Source organism: Canis lupus, chromosome 4 (genome assembly GCF_003254725.2).
Source record: "Canis lupus dingo isolate Sandy chromosome 4, ASM325472v2, whole genome shotgun sequence".
In the NCBI taxonomy this organism is placed as follows: domain Eukaryota; kingdom Metazoa; phylum Chordata; class Mammalia; order Carnivora; family Canidae; genus Canis; species Canis lupus.
In genome coordinates, this window is record NC_064246.1 from 3,478,267 (window position 1) to 3,498,407 (window position 20,141).

At 40.3% G+C, this 20,141-nt stretch overlaps 1 protein-coding gene and 1 long non-coding RNA gene across 3 annotated transcripts in view; one reads left to right on the forward strand and one right to left on the reverse strand.

Annotated features, from left to right (window-relative positions):
* ACTN2 (actinin alpha 2) overlaps positions 1–4,408 on the reverse strand; it is a 66,444-nt gene extending 62,036 nt beyond the window's left edge. For both annotated transcript variants that reach the window (XM_025448528.3, XM_049108741.1), the window contains exon 1: positions 4,085–4,408. In XM_025448528.3, coding sequence (XP_025304313.1) covers positions 4,085–4,210 — 126 coding nt within the window. In that variant the 5' untranslated portion in view covers positions 4,211–4,408. The remainder of the gene's footprint in view (positions 1–4,084) is intronic.
* LOC112660802 (uncharacterized) overlaps positions 1–20,141 on the forward strand; it is a 69,394-nt gene that overhangs the window by 1,777 nt on the left and 47,476 nt on the right. The window contains exon 2 of the long non-coding RNA XR_003137228.3: positions 18,287–18,413. This is a non-coding gene — a long non-coding RNA (uncharacterized LOC112660802). The remainder of the gene's footprint in view (positions 1–18,286; positions 18,414–20,141) is intronic.

Here is a 20,141-nt window from a genome sequence, read left to right on the forward strand (position 1 = left end):
CATAGCTCTCTACTGACGGTTACACCAGTTAATAAAAATATTTGCTGCTTAAGGATAATAGCATCTGAACAACTGCAGTGTATGGAACCCCTTCAACATGCACTAGTTTAACCATTTGATCATGAAAAATGCGGTGAGGTAAGAAAGGGATCATTTATCTTTATTTTCTAGATAAATGGGGACTTGAAGGTTTAGTGACTTGATTATGGTCAGAGAGTACAAAGGGAGCGCAGAGATTCATCCGGGTTTCATGAATCTGAGAAAGTTCACATGCTTTTTGGTAACCATTCACCTTGTTGAAACACATCGTGCCTTTTCTCCTGCGGAAAAATTCATGCAAAGGCAGATTTCATCGTGCAGGGGTGAAGCCTTCACCTGCCACCCCTTCATTAGCAGCTGCTCTCCACAGAACATTGTGGGGGGGGGGGGGGCCAGTTCTCAGGTCCCAGGGCTCTCTATTTAATCTTGACTCTGTGGGCAGCTGCTTCCACATGTGTCCTACCATGCTGCCTGATCCGACACGGCGACATTTTAGCCTGGATGCCAGGACGAACAGAAGGTATTCTGAGGTGAACGGCTAATCGGTTCATCTAAATTACTAATGTGCAGAAGAGTCTGAAATTCTCTAGGAATGATTAAAACCAGTAAGAACTCTGAATGTGGAATAAAAGAACCACTCTCTTATTCTCCCAACAACTGGTTAAAAAATTTTTTTAAAGTTGATCAATCATGTAGCCATATGCAAATTAAGGGCGTAAGGAACCTTTAGGTCTCAAAACACAGAGTCATTTCCTTAAAAGGCCTGTGCTAGTCTCCCAGAGGGGTGAAGGACAGCAACCCGTGCTTAGAGATAGCACACATATTCAACATTGCTGTTCTGACAAGTCACCTCCTGATTAGGATTCACAGTTGAACTGAAGTTTGAACGTGTTCCTCAGTTCCAAGGGGAGCTTGCTTCTAAATACCAAAGCTCTAGAAGTTTCAAAAGTCCACTGAAGACAGCCTAATTTACATGAATATCAATGCCCCACCCCTGGCTACTAAACACCCCTGAAAGAGAAGGGCAGCACTTGGAAATGCCTGTACATACTGAGGCTAAATTCAGTGTCTTCTGAATTGCCTCCTTTTGGAAAAGAGCACTGAGCTTCCTTAAAAAATTGAAAATGGAATTACCGCATGATCCAGAAATTTCATTTCTGAGTATAAAGAAAACAAAACAAAACAAAACAAAACAAAACAACCTGAAAAGCAGGGTCATGAAAAGATATTTACACCAATGTTATTCACAATAGACAAAAAGCAGCCCACGTGTGTTCATCTGTGGATAAACAGATAAACAAAATGTGGTATATACATCCAGCGGAATATCATTCAGCCTTAGAACAGAAGGAAATTCTGACCCATGCTATAACGTGAATGGACCTTGAAAACATTATGTCAAGTGAAATGAGCCAGACATAAAAGGACAAATACTGTAGGATTCCACTTATATGAGGCCTTAGAGGAGTCAAATTCATGGAGACTTTCTAGAAAGTAGCATGGTGGTTGCCAGAGGCTCGGGAGAGGAGAGAATGTAAAGTTACCATTTAATGGGAATACAGAGTTTAGTTTTACAAAATGAAAAGAGTTCAGGAGATTGGTTGCATAATGCAGCAGTGTGAATGTACTTAACCCTAATGAACTGCACACTTAAAAATGGTTAAGACGGTAAATTTCATGTTCTACCTATTTTACCAAAACTAAAAAAAAAAAAAAAATCATCATCATCAAAAGAAAAGCACTATACTTTCTCTAAGTCCTTCTGTAGCAAGGAATTCCACACCCGAGAGTAAGGATTACCAGGGCCCAGGAGACTCTCTGAACTGTGGATATAATTAGGCACTGCATCCATTATAATGCTACAGACGTCATCATGTGTTACCAGCATCTGTTGACAGATCTCATACCCAGCATATCACTGAAATGGAGTGTGGAGAAGGTAGCCCACAATAGAAACAATGGTATTTTAGCCTTGTCCTGTTCCAACAGTTTGTCTCATAGGACATAAATAGAGACCACTGCTCTAGCTACACTGAGCTCATCGTTCAATATTATTTTATTCACCTGAGTAGGTTCTATATCAAAAGCAGAAGTAGAGTACCTTCTAGCTCTGTTCAGATTTGTGTCCAAGGGCAGTGGGTTCCCTCCCCACCACTCCCCCCCCCCCCCCCAGCAACTACAACACTCAATCTACCTTAAGGGGAAAAAAATGAATTCTCACTTTAAACTTTGTAGTATTCTTTTGAATGGAGATTGGAAAGTATATCCATTTTTTCAATAATATATGTCAAGTGCTGTACAATTACAATAATATATTCACACAGGAATCCCCAACCTAAAAATTTACAATACCTACAATACCATTCTATCCAAAAATATTGTTAATACAATAAAAAATAAAATATGACGGGAGATATAGATCAATGTGGCTTTTGGAAATTGACATCAGCTCTATCCTGCTCTCATACTGTAAAACAAACAAAACAAAAAACAAAACAAAACACCAAAAGAAACCACTGTGATCAGACTTATACTTCTAAAAATGATGGACTCCTAAAAATTGGATGGAGATTACCCATCCAATTTCTTGGCTTTTTTTATTGTTTCTTGTAAGAAAAAAGAGGCAACCTTTAAAACAAAGATTTAGGAGTTTAACAACCAACATGAAAAATGTATTAATCAAAACTGTGGGAAAATCTTTTAAAGAGAAATACTCATGCTAAAAATTAAAGTTACTTTTTAACTTCTTGCTGATAATGCGTCAGCTAGTCCAGATGACATATTAATAATTCTCAGGCCATGTGTTTTCCTTACAATGTCATTTAAAAAAACTGTAGAAGGTTTGAAATTTTATTTTCCTTTATAGACTCAATTCCTATTTATCACTTCCATTCTCTTGTTTCCAAGGTGGGGAAGGTGGAAGTTTTAGCAAACTAAGGTGGAGAGCAAAATGTCACCAAATTAGATAGTAATAGTAAATGGTATTTTACCAAAGAGAGATCTTGATATAAAAATAATGCTCAGTTATTTGATAATTATCCAAATAGGGAGAGATCCTTCCAGCTAATACTGTTCATTGGGACAAAAGTATGGGATGTGTGAGTTCCCGACCATCATACACTAATTCAGCATGCAATACGGCCCACACTCACTCACAGTGGCAGCTACACAGAGCACTCTCCATGTACACATATGGTCAACAGGTCATTCACTTAAAAGCAGGTCCTTAGATGGAAAATCTACTGTGCACCCCCTATAAATGGGGGGGGGGGGTTGTAAGGCACTTTGCTTTTGTCATGACACTGTCATAAAGTTGTCTGTGCTGGCATGCCTGACTCTGCCAGGCTCTGTGCCCAGTCAAACAGGAGGTGGGATTTAGCCTCCTGGTGAGCACTGCCTACTTGTTCTAGCCAAGGGGCCCAAGAAGAAACCTTGAAATAGCGGAATATTCCGTTGGGCTCCCGGAGGGCGCCAACCAAGAAGGGCAGGGCGCTTTCGGAGCTGGCTGACTCCCTGGTCCCTGTGTGCTTACCTCAATGAACCATAAGTAGAGTGTGAAACAGTTATTACTTTATGAGTGAATGTCTGAGTTCACGCAGCATCCCTCCCTTAGGAGCCCAGAACATTCAAGCAGTGACTTGGAATGGCTCTCTGGGCAATCCTGAGGGAGTTCGAAGGACACTGGGGTTCACCCGACCTCTTTCATTCGAGGAGAGACAGGACGGGGCGAACGAGCGAGCCAAGTACCCAAGGACGGCTGCTGCGGCCAAGGTCACGGCCTCAGGGGCTCAGGGCCCAGCGCAGACTCGCGGGGATGCGGCCTAAGGCGGGCTGGAGCGCCAGCACGGCGGGGGGCACGGCGGGGGGCGCGGCGGGGGGCGCGGCGCCCCTCGGGGCTCTCAGGTCAGGTACGAGGGCGCAGGACGCCCGTCGTGGTCTCGGCCCCGCACGCGCCCCGAGCTGAGGGGCCCCGGGGCGCCAGCGCGCGCGGGGCAGCGCGACCCCCGCGGGACCCGGACACACGGACACGCGGGCCGAGCCTGACCTTCCTCTGTTGCTTCTCCCAGGCCGGGTCGAGCAGCAGGTCGCGGTCCCACTCCTCCTCCTGGATCATGTACTCGTCATCGTCGTACACGTAGTTGTACTGCACGCCGGGCTCTATCTGGTTCATGGCGCTCGGGGGCCGGGGTCGCGGCGGGGCGCGCGGGGCTCGGACGGACGGACGGGCGGACCGACGGACGGACGGACGGGCCGGCGGGGCGCGGGCGGCGGGGCGCGGGCGGCGGGCGGCGGCGCGGGGCGACCTTCCGCGGCTGCTCTCGAGGCGGCTCGCCTAGACGCTGGCTCGCGGCGAAGCACCAGCTCCCGCGCCCGCCCGCCGCGCCGCTTAATACCCGCGCCGCCCGTCACGTGGCCCGGCCCGGCCCGGCCCGCCCCGCCCCGCCCCGCCCGCCCCGCCGCTCCGGGCTCCGCGGGCCCGCGGGCGAGCTGGAGGGCCCCGGCCGGGGCGCGGGGCGCGGGGCGCGGGGGTCCCCGCTCGTGCCGCTGCAGCAAACCTCCTTGGTCGCGAGCTGAGCCTGCTTGCACCAGCCCACGCCTCCCACTTACCCTTCTGGCTCGCGGTGGGATTGGCCTGCTGGCGCCTCGGTCCGGTAACTGGGGAGGTGGGGGGATGGGTGTACACCGGCCCGGGGAGAGCCGGGAGAGGACGCCCTGGGCCTGGATCCCCGACCACCTCCAGCGCACCCATATCCATTACCATTTCCATATACCATTTGCATCTTCACGTTTTCCACATATTTCCATAAATGTCATGCACCTACACCCCTGAAAAGTCAAGTTTAGAAGTTACAGGATCCCTTCTCCCCTCCCTCACCTGGGGAAATCAAGGCAAGAGCTCGGATCAACTATTTTAAAATGTCAGGAAGCGGGGATCCCTGGGTGGCTCAGCAGTTTAGCGCCTGCCTTCAGCCCAGGGCGTGATCCTGGGGTCCCGGGATCGAGTCCCACGTCGGGCTCCCTGCATGGAGCCTGTTTCTCCCTCTGCCTGTGTCTGCCTCTCTCTCTCTCTCTCTCTCTCTCTCTCTCTCTCGAATAAATAAATAAAATCTTTAAAATAAAATAAAATGTCAGGAAGCAAACCAAAGGCGGGAAGTGTCAGCTCTCACCTGCCAGTCATAAATTTAAAAGAACTGACAATGGAGGACAAGCAGCCAGCTTCAGGTTACACTTCCATCTCACGGTGATACATTGCACAGAAGCATTTTCATCCCTGTGGTTCTGGTTAGCTACTCCCTGTCAGTTATGCCCGGAAGTCGAGGTCCTTTGAGACAAGTAGGTTGAAATTTTTTCATCACATATTTATTACGTACCCACTGTAATCCAGACTTTCTGAGGCACTAAGGATCTAGAGGCAAGGCACCTGCCTTCTGAAATTTAAGTCCAAATTGAATGAAAGTTGCCCATTGGTGCTACACAACTATCTGTGGTTCAAGAGCTTTCAATTTGTTAACATGTTTCAGGCTGAAACTATACCTGGATTTATCATTGTTCCTTAGAATGTGTATATCACTTAGTTTTATTGTTTTGAGCTTTTTGAAAAAAGACTGACAAATTAGCATATACGTTGAATTAACATGTTGAAAAACATACTCGCCAAAACACGAACTCCATGAGAGCAGGGATTTTGTCTTGTTCGTAGCTATAATTCCCAGCAACTAGAAGAAAGTCTACTACATAGTAGGTGCTCAAACATCTGTCGAAAAAATAAGCATTCTTGGAAACAGTGACTGAGCTAATTTGCCTGGACTTAATTTAAAATTTTAAGTTTATATTTTGTATTAAAATCACACTCTTCGAAAAAATTTATCACTGGGGCACCTGGGTTGCTCAGTGGTTGAGTGTCTGCCTTTAGCTCAGGCTGTGATTCTGGGGTCCTGGGATCAAGTCCCACATCAGGCCCCCCCGCAGGGAGCCTGTTTCTCCCTCCACCTATGTCTCTGCCTCTCTCTCTCTCTCTCTCTCTCATGAATAAATAAATAAAATCTTTAAAGAAAAAAAGTTTATCATGAGATTTTAACCATTAGAAATTGTATCAACAATTATAAAAACGGTTAATCTTAGTCTTGAAAATAAACCGTAGGGACTTCAGGTTGCCGATGAGGTGGAATAAAAGGAACTAGATTTATCTTCCTTCCTGAAATACCCCAAATCTGCCAAACAAATATATATGAAATAAAAATTTTCAAGACATTGGTTATCAATCAAAGAAGGATGATGGAGGAAAGAAAGAAATATGAGCACTATGATTGCCCCCTTTATTGCATGGAGAAAGTTTCTAAGATGCAATCAATAAAGGCAAACCTGGGCATAGCTCAGTGGTCTCCCAAAACTCGTTCAGAGAAACCAAGGCAGCTAGAATTTGCAAGGCAAATTACAGAAGAGGAGAGAACTGCAAAGACAAATGCTGGAGATTTTCGGAGACTGCCCCTTTAGTCTGATCAGTGAGTGCATGGGAGAAAAATATCTGAGGACAGGAAGCACCCAAAAGAACTAGAAGGAATAGTCCTTGGAACTCCTAAAGGGCCTGGAATAATTCCTGTTTCCATTAGCCAGAGTGAAAAACTTCATAATTCACAGAGCACCAGATGGGGTATTCAGAGCAGGGGGATATTACCCCAAACTAAATTATATCAATTATATCATTTATTGGACCTGCCTGAAAAAGCTCAAAAAAAAAAAAAAAAAAAAGACCCAAAAGGATCAAATTGTTTCCAAGTCACTGAACTATGTCCCAGAACAAAGCTCAAAAATGTCTGCTATAGGAGGGGCACCTGGGAGGCTCAGTAGTTGAGCATCTACCTTTGGCTCAAGTAGTAATCCGGTGGTCCAGGGATCGAGTCTCACATTGGGCTCCCCACAGGGAGCCTACTTCTCCTTCTGCCTATGTCTCTGCCTCTCTCTGTATCTCTCATAAATAAATAAATAAAATCTTTTTTAAAAGGTCTATAGGAGGGGTGCCTGGGTGGTTCAGTCAGTTAAGTGTCCAACTCTTCATTTTGGCTCATGTCATGATCTCTGGGTGATGAGGTCAAGCCCCACATCTGGATTCATGCTCAGCCAGGTATCTACTCGGGATTCTCTCTCTACCTCTCCCTCTACCCTTCCTGCCTCCCTCTGTCTTTCTCTCTCTCTCAAACAAACAAATCTTTTTTAAAAATGTCCATAGGAATACAAAAACATTCAACCTTTAAACCAAAGTAAGGGCAGCCCCGGTGGCTCAGCGGTTTAGCGCCACCTTCAGCCCGGGGTGTGATCCTGGGGTCCCGGGATCGAGTCCCGTGTCGGGCTCCCTGCATGGAGCCTGCTTCTCCCTCTGCCTGTGTCTCTGCCTCTCTCTCTCTCTCTCTGTGTCTCTCATGAATAAATAAATAAAAAATCTTAAAAAAAATACTTATAAACCAAAGTAAAATTTGCAATTTCTGGCACCTATCAAATATTAGCAGATGTGCAAAGAATCAGGAAAGATCCCTAATGAGAACAGTAAAAAATGACAGAGTGGAAAAGAGCTTTACCAGTAATTATCTCTGAATTCCATATATTTATATGTTCAAGAAGCTAGAGGAAAATTTTAACATGTTCTAGAGATATGGAAGATTTAAAAAAAAAACACCTAAATTGAATGGAGATGAAAATTACAATATCTAAGTTTAAAAAACACCAAATGGAAAAAATTAAAAAATAAAAATATGCTGAACCTGTTTAATTATGGGGCAAACATTAATTATAAGATAAGATGAATGAACTTGAAAACATAGCAATAGAAATAATCCAATATGAAACTCAGAGAGGAAAAGAGTTTTTAAAAATAAGCACAGAATCAGTGGCATGTGGGAAAACTTTAAGCAGCCTTGTATCTTTTTCTTTTTTTTTTATAATCTATCCTATTAATTAATTAATTAATTTACATTTTTTTAAATTGGAGTTCAATTTGCCAACATATAGCATAACACCCAGTGGTCATCCCATCAAGTGCCCCACTCAGTGACCATCACCCAGTCACCCCCACCCCCTGCCCATCTCCCTTTCCACCACTCTGTGTTTACTTCCCAGAGTTAGGAGTCTCTCATGTTCTGTCTCCCTTTCTGATATTTCCCACTCATTTTTTCTCCTTTCCCCTTTATTCCCTTCCACTATTTTTTATATTCCCCAAATGAATGAGAACATATAATGTTTGTCCTTCTCCGATTGACTTATTTCACTCAGCATAATAACCTCCAGTTCCATCCACATCGAAGCAAATGGTGGGTATTTGTCATTTCTAAAGGCTGAGGAATATTCCATTGTATACATAAACCACATCTTCTTTATCCATTCATCTTTCGATGGACACCGAGGCTCCTTCCACAGTTTGGCTATTGTGGACATTGCTGCTAGAAACATCGGGGTGCAGGTGTCCCGGCGTTTCACTGCATCTGTATCTTTGGGGTAAATCCCCAGCAGGGCAATTGCTGGGTCGTAGGGCAGGTCTATTTTTAACTCTTTGAGGAACCTCCACACAGTTTTCCAGAGTGGCTGCACCAGTTCACATTCCCACCAACAGTGCAAGAGGGTTCCCTTTTCTCCACATCCTTTCCAACATTTGTGGTTTCCTGCCTTGTTACTTTTCCCCATTCTCACTGGTGTGAGGTGGTATCTCATTGTGGTTTTGATTTGTATTTCCCTGATGGCAAGTGATGAGGAGCATTTTCTCATGTGCTTGTTCGCCATGTCTATGTCTTCCTCTGTGAGATTTCTGTTCATGTCTTTTGCCCATTTTATGATTGGATTGTTTGTTTCTTTGCTGTTGAGTTTAGTAAGTTCTTTATAGATCTTGGATACTAGCCCTTTATCTGATACGTCATTTGCAAATATCTTCTCCCATTCTGTAGTTTGTCTTTTAGTTTTGTTGACTGGATCCTTTGCTGTGCAAAAGCTTCTTATCTTGAAGTGAAGATATCTTCATCTTCTTGGATGAAGTCCCAATAGTTCATTTTTGCTTTTGTTTCTCTTGCCTTCGTGGATGTATCTTACAAGAAGTTACTGTGGCCAAGTTCAAAAAGGGTGTTGAGCAGCCTGTGTCTGTGTAATTGGAGTTCTGAAGTGGAAGGACAGAAAAAATATTTGAAGAAATAATAACTTAAGTCAAGATATTAATAAGGAGACTTCTACTTTTGGACTGGATAGAGTAAATGAGGACTGGTATCACCTCTTCTGATTCAGTTAAAAAAAATATATGAATGAAACATTGTTTTCAAGACATTGGACTTCAGAGAATGAAGTATAGGAATCCCAGAGATGGGAAATAAATGAGGAGAGTTGTCAAATGGCCTCAATCTATAGCCTTGAGAGAGCTTGTAGGCCAGAACATTGAGGTAAGGTCGAAGGGATGCCCAGAGTTGAGGAGATGAAGCGGACTGAGAATCTGGGCAGAAGTGCAGCTAGTATTTACAGTATAGGGTATCAGAGTGGAGAGAGCCACAGAGAGAGTTCTGAGCAGAGCATGATTGTGAGGAAAGCACCCAAGTCCAGGGAAACAGCCATCTGAAAGGAGTAGGGGGAACAGTGCATAGCATTCACACAGGGCCAGGTGGGAGTCTGTGCTAACCACAGGACTACAAAAAAATCATAGTTCATAGAGCAGTGGTCAGAGTACTTAGGAAGGTTTTGCCTCTGTAGTGTGGAATTAATTATTCTTAGAATGAATGAGCACTGCTCTAACCCAGCCTAGCAAATCATTAAGCAATCATAAAGTCACAAAAGCCAAATCTAAAAGGATAAAAATGTTTCCAAGTAACTTGTTTCTAAGTGACTTCATTGTTTCCAAGAAACTGAACTACATCAAGAGGATTTGTAGAAATAGAAAAACATCCAGCACCCAGCAATGTTAAAACCACGTTATCTGGCAAGCAATCAAAGATTCCCACATGTGAAAGAGGCAGAAAAACATAACCCATGATAGGGAGAATAACAATCAATCAAAACTGACCCAGGCATGACACAGAAGTTAGCTACCAGACAAGGACATTAAAAACAGTTATTACACTTGTGTTCTTCATATTCAAAAAGTTAAATAGAAACATGGAAGATATTTTCTTAAAGACTGGAATGAAACTTTTAGAGATTAAAACTACCATATCTTAGATGAAGAATACACTGTATGGAATTAAGTGCAGGTTAGATATTGCAGAAGAAAAGATTAATGAATTTGAAAGCATAGAAATAGAAACTGTCCAACATACAGACAGAAAAAAACAAACCAAAAAGAATGAAAGAGCTTCAGTGATATCATTAGAGGGGCAATCCACTGTGGGTCCTAAGGATGCCCATATATTCTTGCAGGTATGCCAAAATTGCAGGATCCTGGCAGGAGTTTATCTAAGCTGTTGCTCAAAATTGTATTTGCAATGAACAGCCTTGACAGATGAGGGAGTGTCTACCCTTAAACAATGAGGATTCTTGCTACTGCTTGCTATTAAAGTCATGAATCCCCAAGTTTAGAGTTCCTCTCTTCTAATGGTAACCCACTGTGTGAGCAGGCTTCCATTATGAGCCCTTTGCATCACCTCCATGAAACTGGGGAATTGTGGAAAACCATCATGAGCAGCAAGGTAGGTCATATTTAGGGCCATAAAACAAGTCTCAATAAAGTTAAAAGGATACAAGTCTTACAAAGTATGCTTTTAGATCACAATAGAATTAAATTAGAAATAAGTAGCCAAAGGATGTAGAAAATCCCCAGATGTTTAGAAATTCAATAACACCTAGGTAACCTCAAAATCAAAGGAGAAATTAAAAGAGATATTATAAAGTATTTTTTAGCTGAATTAAAATGAAAACACAATAGATCAGATGTTGTGGGGTGTCACTGAAATAGTACTTACTGGAAAATTTATAGCATGAAGTGCCTAAATTAGAAAAGAATGATCTTACATTAATGACCTCAAACTTCCAATATAAAATACTAGAGAAAGAAAAAGAGGGTAGACTCAAAGTAAGCAAAAGAAGGAAATAATAAGGATCAAAGCAGAAATCAAGAAAATAAGCAGAACAGAAATCTAGTAGAGGAAAATTAATAGAATCAATAAGTCTACACTAAAACTCTCTTTAAGGAGATCAATAAAATTGATACATTAAAAGCCACACCGATTATAGGGGGAAAAAAGAACATAAATTATCTATTTTAGGAATAAAAGAGGTGACATCATTACAGATTCTAGAGATATTAAAGGAATACTATGTGAATATTACTAACAACTGTATATCAATAAATTCAACAGCTTAGAGGAAATTAACCAATTCCTTTAATGACGCAAATTACCAAAGCTAGATCAAGAAGAATAAAAATTCTGAATAGCCCTATATCTATTAAATAAACTCAACTAGTAGTTTAAAACCTCTCCCATCTCACCCTAGCCCCAACACACATAAAATTACCTAAGGCCAACTTGCATTCAGTGGTAAATTTTATCAAACATTTAAGAAAGATATCATACCAGCTATACACAACCAGGAAGTCGAAGAGAAAGAACTACTTTCCAACTTGTGCTATAAGACCAATGTTAGTCTGATGCCATAGATAGATTAAAACATTACAAGAAAGCTACAGATCAATGTCTTTTATAAAAATAAATGCAAAAATTCTCAAAAAAATTTTAGCAACTTAGATCCATGATGATCAAATGGAATTGATTCCAGGAAATTCAGGACTAGTTTAAATATTCAAAATCTTATCCTATTTATTTATTTATTTATTTATTTATTTGAAGTATAGTCAACATACTATATTACATTAGTTTCAGCAGTACGACATTGTGATGCAACATTTATATACATTATGAAATGATCACCATGATAAGTGTATTTGACCATGTGTCCATATACGGTTATTGCAGTCTTATTGACTATATTCCCTGTACTACCCTTTATATCTGTTGACTTATTGTTTTAAAACTGAAGTTTGGGGGCACCTTGCTAGCTCAGTTGGTGGAGCATGTGGTTCTTGATCTCGGGGTCATGAGTTCCAGCACCATATTGGCATGGAGTCCACTTTTAAAAAATAGGGGTGCCTGGGTAGCTCAATCAGTTGAGCATCGACTCTTGGTTTCAGCTCAGGTCATGATCTCTGGATCATGAGATCTAGCCACATCAGGCTCCATGTTCAGTGGGAAGTTGGCTTGGGATTCTCTCTCCCTCTCCTGCCCCTTCTCCCACTTGCTCTCTCTCTCTCAAATAGACAGATCTTTAAAATAAATAAATGACACGTAAAAAAAAAAAGAAAACTGAAGTTTGTACCTCTTAATTCCCTTCACCTATTTCACATATACCACCCCCTTCCATTCTGGCAACCAACAGTTTGTTTTCTATATTTATGAGTGTCTCTGTTTTGTTTTGATTTTAGATTCCACATGTGAATAAAATCATATAGTATTTGTCTTCTCTGATTTATTTCACTTAGCATAATACCCACTAGGTTCATCCGCATTGTCATAAGTGGTAAGATTGCATCCTTTTCATAGTTGTGTAATAGAATGCATATGTTGTATTATATATAATGATGATAGATAGATGATAGATGATAGATAGATAGATAGATAGATAGATAGATAGATAGATGATAGATAGATAGATACATAGATAGATATCACATCTACTTTAACCATTCATCTATCAATGGACACTTAGGTTGTCTTCATATCTTGACTATTGTAAATGATCCTGCAATGAACAAGGGGTGCATATGTCTTTTCAAATCAGTGTTTTCATTTTCTTTAGATAAATACCCAGAAGCAGAATTGCTTTGTATGGTATTTCTATTTTTAATTGAAAAATTGATTGATTTAATTCACCATGTTAGCTGACTCAAAAAGAGAAACCTCAATAGATATGAAAAGGCATTTGACGAAATCCAGCATCCATTACCAATAAAACTTTTAGCAAAGTGAATTATAAAGAAACTTCCTGAACCTAATAAAGGACACCTAAAACCAAAAACAAAAAAGCAAAACAACTATAGCTAACATCATACTTACTGTTAAAAAATTGAAGGCTAAAATAAAAAATGAATCAGGAAGAAAACATTATGTCTACTACCACAGGTTTTATTCAACGCTGTACTGGTCATTCTAGCCAAGGCAATCAGTCAAGAAACAAAAAAGTCATCCAGTTTGGAAGAAAAGAAGTAAAACCATTTATTCCCAATGATCATCTATGTAGGATATTCAGTGAGTTTTTCAGAAAAGCTTCTAGACTAATAAGTGAATTAATCAGTGTTGCAGGATACAAGATCAATGTGCAAAAATAAAATGTATTCAGAAATCTCCAGGCCCAGCTGGCGTCATTAAAAAATTCTAACAAAATTTAAAGAAGAAATAACTCCAATCCTACAGTCTCTTCCAGAAAACAGAAGAGGAAGGAACATTTCCCAATTCATTTTATGAAGCCAGCATTACCTGAGTACCAAATCCAGGCAAAAAAAAAAGGAAAAAAAATAAGAAAAAAATTATAGAGGCACCTGGGTGTCTCAGTGGTTGAGCATCTGCCTGTGGCTCAGGTTGTGATCCCGGGGTCTTGGGATCGAGTCCCAAGGAGCCTGCTTCTCCTTCTGCCTATGTATCTGTCTCTCTCTCTAGGTCTCTCATGAATAAATAAATAAAATCTTAAAAAAAAAGAAAGAAAATTACAGACCAATTTTCCTGATTAACACAGATGCAAAACTCCTCAACAATTATTGGCAAATTGAACTCAGTATTGTGGAAAAATAGTAAAATCATTTGCAAATCACATATCTAACCACAAACTTATATCAAATAGTATATTTAAAACTCTGTGCAACAGTAAGGAAATGATCAATTTGGTGAAAAGATAGACAAAGCTGTGAACAGGTAATTCATCAAATAGAATAGAGTAACTAATGGCAACTGAGTGTGTGGAATGATGCTCAACATCAGTGGCCATTAGATGCAAATTAAAACAATGATGAGATACTTATAAAATTATCTAAAATCAAGAAATCTGAACACATCAAATGTTGGCAGGGATATGGAGGAATTCAAATTCTCATGCACTGTCAGTGGAAATGTCAAATGTCACAACGGCTTGGAAAAGTTTGTCAGCTTCTTAAAAAGTTAAACATATGCCTACATACGACTCAGCAATTCCACTCAAGGTGTTCTATTCAAGAGAAAAGAAAGCGTGTGTCCATATCAACACTTGGACACAAATGTTCATAGCAGCTTTATTTGCAGTAACCAAAAACTGGAAATAGCCCAAATGTGCATCCATGGGAGAATGGATAAACAGTTGTGGTAAATTCATAAATAGAATACTATTTAGCAATAAAAAGAAAAGAACTCTCTCAAAATAATTATGCTGAATATAAAAAAAGCAGACATAAAAGAGCCTATAAAAGAGGTTCTGCCCATTTATATAAAGTTCTAGAAAATGCAGGCTAGGCTGGGAATGGAGGGTTACCAAGCGGCACAAGAAAACTATCTGGGTGTTCGACATCATCACCTAGATTGCAATGATGGTGTCATGCGGGTACACATACGGCAAAATGTATCAAATTGTACATTCTAAATATGTGTAGTTTATCTGATGCCATATATCTCAATAAAAGTGTTTTAAAAATTAACTGTTTATTTCTCTGTTGCCTCACAATCTATACTGGTTTAGCATCTGCTGATGGTAGTTCTTTCAATATCTCACAAGTTTTTATTTTAAAATTCTGCCTGTGTTTGGAGGCCCATCTAACAAAGGTTTTTCTTTAGAGGCACCTGGGTAGCTGAGTCAGTTAAGCATTCGACTTGAGCTCAGGTCATGATCTTGGGCAGAGATCCTGAGATCGAGCCCCACGTCGGGCTCCCCACTCAACAGAAAATCTGCCCCCAACTCCTGCTCATACTCTTTCTTTTTTTTTAATTTTTATTTATTTATGATAGTCTCACAGAGAGAGAGAGAGGCAGAGACACAGGCAGAGGGAGAAGCAGGCTCCATGCACCGGGAGCCCGACGTGGTATTCGATCCCGGGTTTCCAGGATCGCGCCCTGGGCCAAAGGCAGGCGCCAAACCGCTGCGCCACCTAGGGATCCCTGCTCATACTCTTTCTTAAATAAATAAAATCTTTTAAAAGTAAAAAAAAAAAAAATGCCTTCTCTTCTAAAACAACCCCTGCTAATTGCAGCCCAAAGTGACTCACCTCTGCATTCTTAAATAACCTTTAGATATGTAACTAACAAATACTGCCTTGAATCATAAATAATTATACATAATCTTACTGGATTATATACTTCTAGAAATCTTACAGTTTGGAATACCAATTACACCTGATATTCCCCCCCCCCCAAAAAAAAACAACTAAAAAATATAGTCAACACTTTTAATTGCTTTGTGCCAGGAACACACACATTACATCACAAAAACCTTATGTCTGATGTAAATATAGCCATCCCCATTCACACAGGAGAAAGCTGTGGCTTACAGAAATTAAGTGATTTGCTTAAGATGGTATGACTAATAGTTGATAAAACCAGAAGTTGAACCCAGGACTGTTGTTAACCACTACTAGGCAAAGAGAATCTCAAGTAGACTCCCCATTGAGCATGGAGCCCTATGTAAGGCTCGATCCCAGGATTCTGAGATCATGACCTGAGCCAAAACCAAGTCAGACACTCAACCGACTGAGCCATCTAGGCGCTCCTTAAATTGATGTTATATTGATTGTATAAGATAATAACTAACATTGTGAATTACGTGTTCATTCTTTTCCTGAATACATATACTGAGGCCATTTTGATATGTTAGTAACTTTTAGATTCATAGAAACTGAGGAATTTCAGATCTATTAGATGTTAGCTAGTCCAACTTCTATTCACTATAGGAATCAATTGAAGAACACCAAAAAATAAAAATAAAAAAAGTTTTTTAACTTGCTTACTTGCATTATTTCTAGACCTGAGGGATGGCTGGAATGACCTGAAGGACCATTTTCTAGGCCTAGAGGATGTACTACCTCAAATATGACTCATTCAGAGGTAGAATCTTAACTTTCAGAGATCTTTGCTTATATGACCCTTTTGAAGACTGTACCAAATTTTAAGTTCATAGTGTTGTGTTCTTTTTCCTGAAATAAGGCCTACCAAACTGAATAATCTATGGGGCCCAGAACTCAGCTCATTTTTGGAAAAAGTGATGTAGCCTCTACCAATTAGTAGCCTCATCTGTCTTCTGGAGCTTCAGAGAAGACATCTGATTCCATAGGATCCACTTTCAAATATTTTAAGACTTCAGAAAGTTTGTTTCCATTATCTCATGATACTTATTTTCCAGATTTTTCCAGATTAACAGTATCTATTAAGGGCTCTTTATATGATAAACACTGTGGCAATCTTGTTACATGAACTATCTCATTTAGACCTGCGCATCCACCCAGTGGGGAAGAGCTATGATTTCCACTTTATGAATGAAGGCAGCAAGATTTGAAAAGATTGTGTAACACATCCAAGATCATACAGCTCAAATATTGAGTGGATTATTACAAAACTCACGCATTCAACAGCTATGTCATATTATATTTTTAATTTTTTTCTGAACATACTCCTGCATGTGTGTGTCTATGTGTGTATTGATTCCTAAAGTGAGAATTCCATGCAATCTTTTTGTAAAGGATTTGTTACCATTCATCAAAAATTGTAAATCTACACTTCGGCCCAGAAATTGTGTTTTTGTTGATCTACCCTAAAGATGTAGACAAGGTCCATGTGTAGGAGGCTGATTAAGGAACTTATCTAAATTTTTATGTCTGTGATTTAGAAACTAAAAGCAATTTTTAAAAATAATTTCTTTTGTGGAAGAAAATGACATGTGTCTATAAAATGTTTTGCAGTTAGAAGAAAACACTCCAAACTGTTCATATCAGCCAACCATGGGGAACAGGTAGGGGATGAAGTTGCTGGCACTTCAACTATTTATTTCTTACAGTTTTGTACTATTTGTTTTTTTACAATAAGGACATGTTACATTTATAATAAATGATAGCTTTTATTTTTCCAGCTGTGATCTCACCAGCTCAGAGAACAATACATCACCAAGAACAGAACATCACATCCATTAATCCCCCTTAACTTTCCATTTGATATTTTGTCCGCCTACAGTTGGTTTCTATTGAAATTGCATCAGTTAAGACGCCTAGGTCTTTTTCACCGAACCAGAAAGCAGTATGGGTAAAATTGCAAGAGATAAAATCTAATCCAATTATTGTTACTTATTGTTAGGAACAGACTTAAGACTACAGGAAACCTTGGCATTTTCAACATTTGTTCGTGTACCAACCCACATCCTCTTTTTCTATTGATGATATTTACCATTTTCTTGAGTTTTCCAAGGTTCAGAGTTCCTCAAGAAAGTGAAAAAGGACAGGTGGGTGGTGTGCAGATGCAGCTATTCAACAGGGCTTCGGGGTCTTTCAGTCTGTTTGTTTTTTTATAAATGTACATTTATAAATGTAATGCTTTTCCCTAACCCTATAGACAGTTGGTGTTGACAGATTCTTGTGGATCCTTTCAGAGTTTTGTATGCATATTCACATGAGTACTTAAAAAAAAAAACTTAAGATAGGATTAAATTATATGAACTAGTATACAATTTCTTTTTTTAAGACTTTAACACTGTATCTTGCATATCTTTCTATATCCTTCATGCAGATCATTCTTTCTAAAGGAAGAGCAGTCTCAATAATGTTTATTTAACCTTTTGACCATCAGTCTTTGCATATATGAGTGAAGGGTAGAGAGGGGAAGGATTTGTGTCCTCCTGAAACTTCAAACGGCAAGGAATATTGGAAGTCCATCTGCTCAAAAATGTGTCCCAAATACTCCACTAACTGGAGGACCAATTAGATGGATAGACTCTTCATTTAGGATATAGATGCTGTTTCTGCAGATTACCTTTGCATTATAGCCCAGAAAGCATTGCCCTATCTCAGGCATTCCTGGCAGTCCCCTCCCACTCACTCAGTCTACCAGGTTCTAGTCTCAAGTCCATGGCTCCCCCACACCTTGGACTCTTAGTAACTCCATCTCTTAGTACTTACTGTTACTTAGTAATTACTTAGTACTTACTTCATACTTAGTACTTAATAAGTACTTGCTAAATACTTAGTACTTACTCCATGTTTTAGTAATCTGCCTCAACCTCTTCCCTTTTTTAGGCAATGCCTTTGGACTCCCTCCCTTCCTTCTGACTCTACTCTCTCTATTGTCCATTTTGTCAAATTGGAATCTCTAGGAAAGAGACTGTCCCTGCCAGACTTGCCCATCAGGATCCATTTGATCCAGGTTAGTCCCAGGAGAGTATTCCTGAACACTCATGGGAGTTGGGAGGTTGGACAACACACAGGGTTGATTGACCATTCACAAACACCCTTTTGCACCAATTATTTTATTTGGGGGATGTTTAAGATAGACTTGGTGAACTTGATTAAGTTCTAGGTAGTCTGATATAATTTGAACTTCTAGATAATGAGAACACTTAGGTGGGCGGATGTAGGAAAGCACAGTCCTAGAAGTGAACGAGGAGGAAGTGAGAGAGGTAGACCAAGGCTTTTGCATGTTTTGTAATTTTGATGGAACTTGGGTGGTGGCTGGAATAATCCCTTAAAAACTCTTTAATGCCATATTAAATGCCATACTTAAATGTCATATTGACATGTATTTGGTCACTTAGGCATGGATTTTAGATGTCAAAACTAGTATGGAATTGTGACAACAACCTCTACTACATGTCAAGGGCATGCAGGAGGCAGATGTATGCAGCATATGCTAGGCATGCGCAAAGTGTGTCACAAATATTAGATCTCATTAGTCCCAGAATCTAGAACAGTCTCTGGCACAAAGGATACCATTAAAAAGAATGATTGGAAAAATCAATGAGTAAATCGGCCCACAAGTGGTAAATGCTGAAGTTATGATTCATATATCTATCCATCTGATTTCAAATTTCTTAGCTACTGTGTTATACTACTTCTCTCAAAGTCTTCTCTCAGTCTATCTCAGTTTAGCTAGTTGATTCTGATCCAGGGGAATCAAATATCCTCTGAGGCAATTCTAGAATTTAGTCTAGTGATTCTCCCCAAGAAAGCATAAGGAAACTCAAGGCCAAAGAATTTGCCAAACACATGCTTGGGGAAAGTAGGTTCAATTTCTGTTCTTGAATGACCCACCTCCCTGAGCCACTCCAATTCAAGAATACTCCAATGTAACTAGAGAGGAATTTCAAGAATTATCTCTGAATCGGCTCTACCTTAGCCAACAATTTGACAAGGCAGGTCAAAAAGTTCACTTCTTTAATCAGCAAATACTTTTTGAGCATATTCTAAGCACCAAGACCCATGATAGGTGCTGGTGATACCAAGAAGAAAGAAAATTACTGTCTTCCAAGGAGCTCACAGACTAAATGGGAGAGAATCACACAAATGAAGGGCCACAGTACAATAATTTAAAAGTTATAGTGGAAATATATAGAAACATGCAGAGGTACAGGAAGACAGGACTCCAGTCTGCTTGGGTGAGCCAAGGCATACTTTTCAGAGGAGGCAAGGTTTGACCTGAGATGTGAATAATGAGCAGGAGTTTCCCAGACACTTAAGCTGATGTTAGTGTTTAAAAAGAAGGAACAGCACTTACAAAGATAGAGGGGCCTGTCAGAGAACCCTAAACATGAGAGTCTAATATGAGGGGGGAGGGCAGGACCCATGGGCACACAAGTTGGTGCAAACCCAAGGAGAAGCTTTGTATACTGCACTGGGCTGTGCAGATTTGTTCTCTAAGTTCAGAGACGCTACCAGAGGATTTACTCAGGGCCTCATCATTGGATCATCATGTTAGAAAGATCATTCCAGCAGCAAAGGATATGATAGGAGGTAGGGCAGTGACAGTCAGGTTGGTTCTGTGAGGCAGTTGGAAAGTAGAAGAAAATATTTTAGTGGGTTAGGTGGAGAAAGAGAAAGAGAGAGGATGCGGGTTCCCTCCTAATTCCAGACGTGGTCAGTGGTGCATGAGACACCA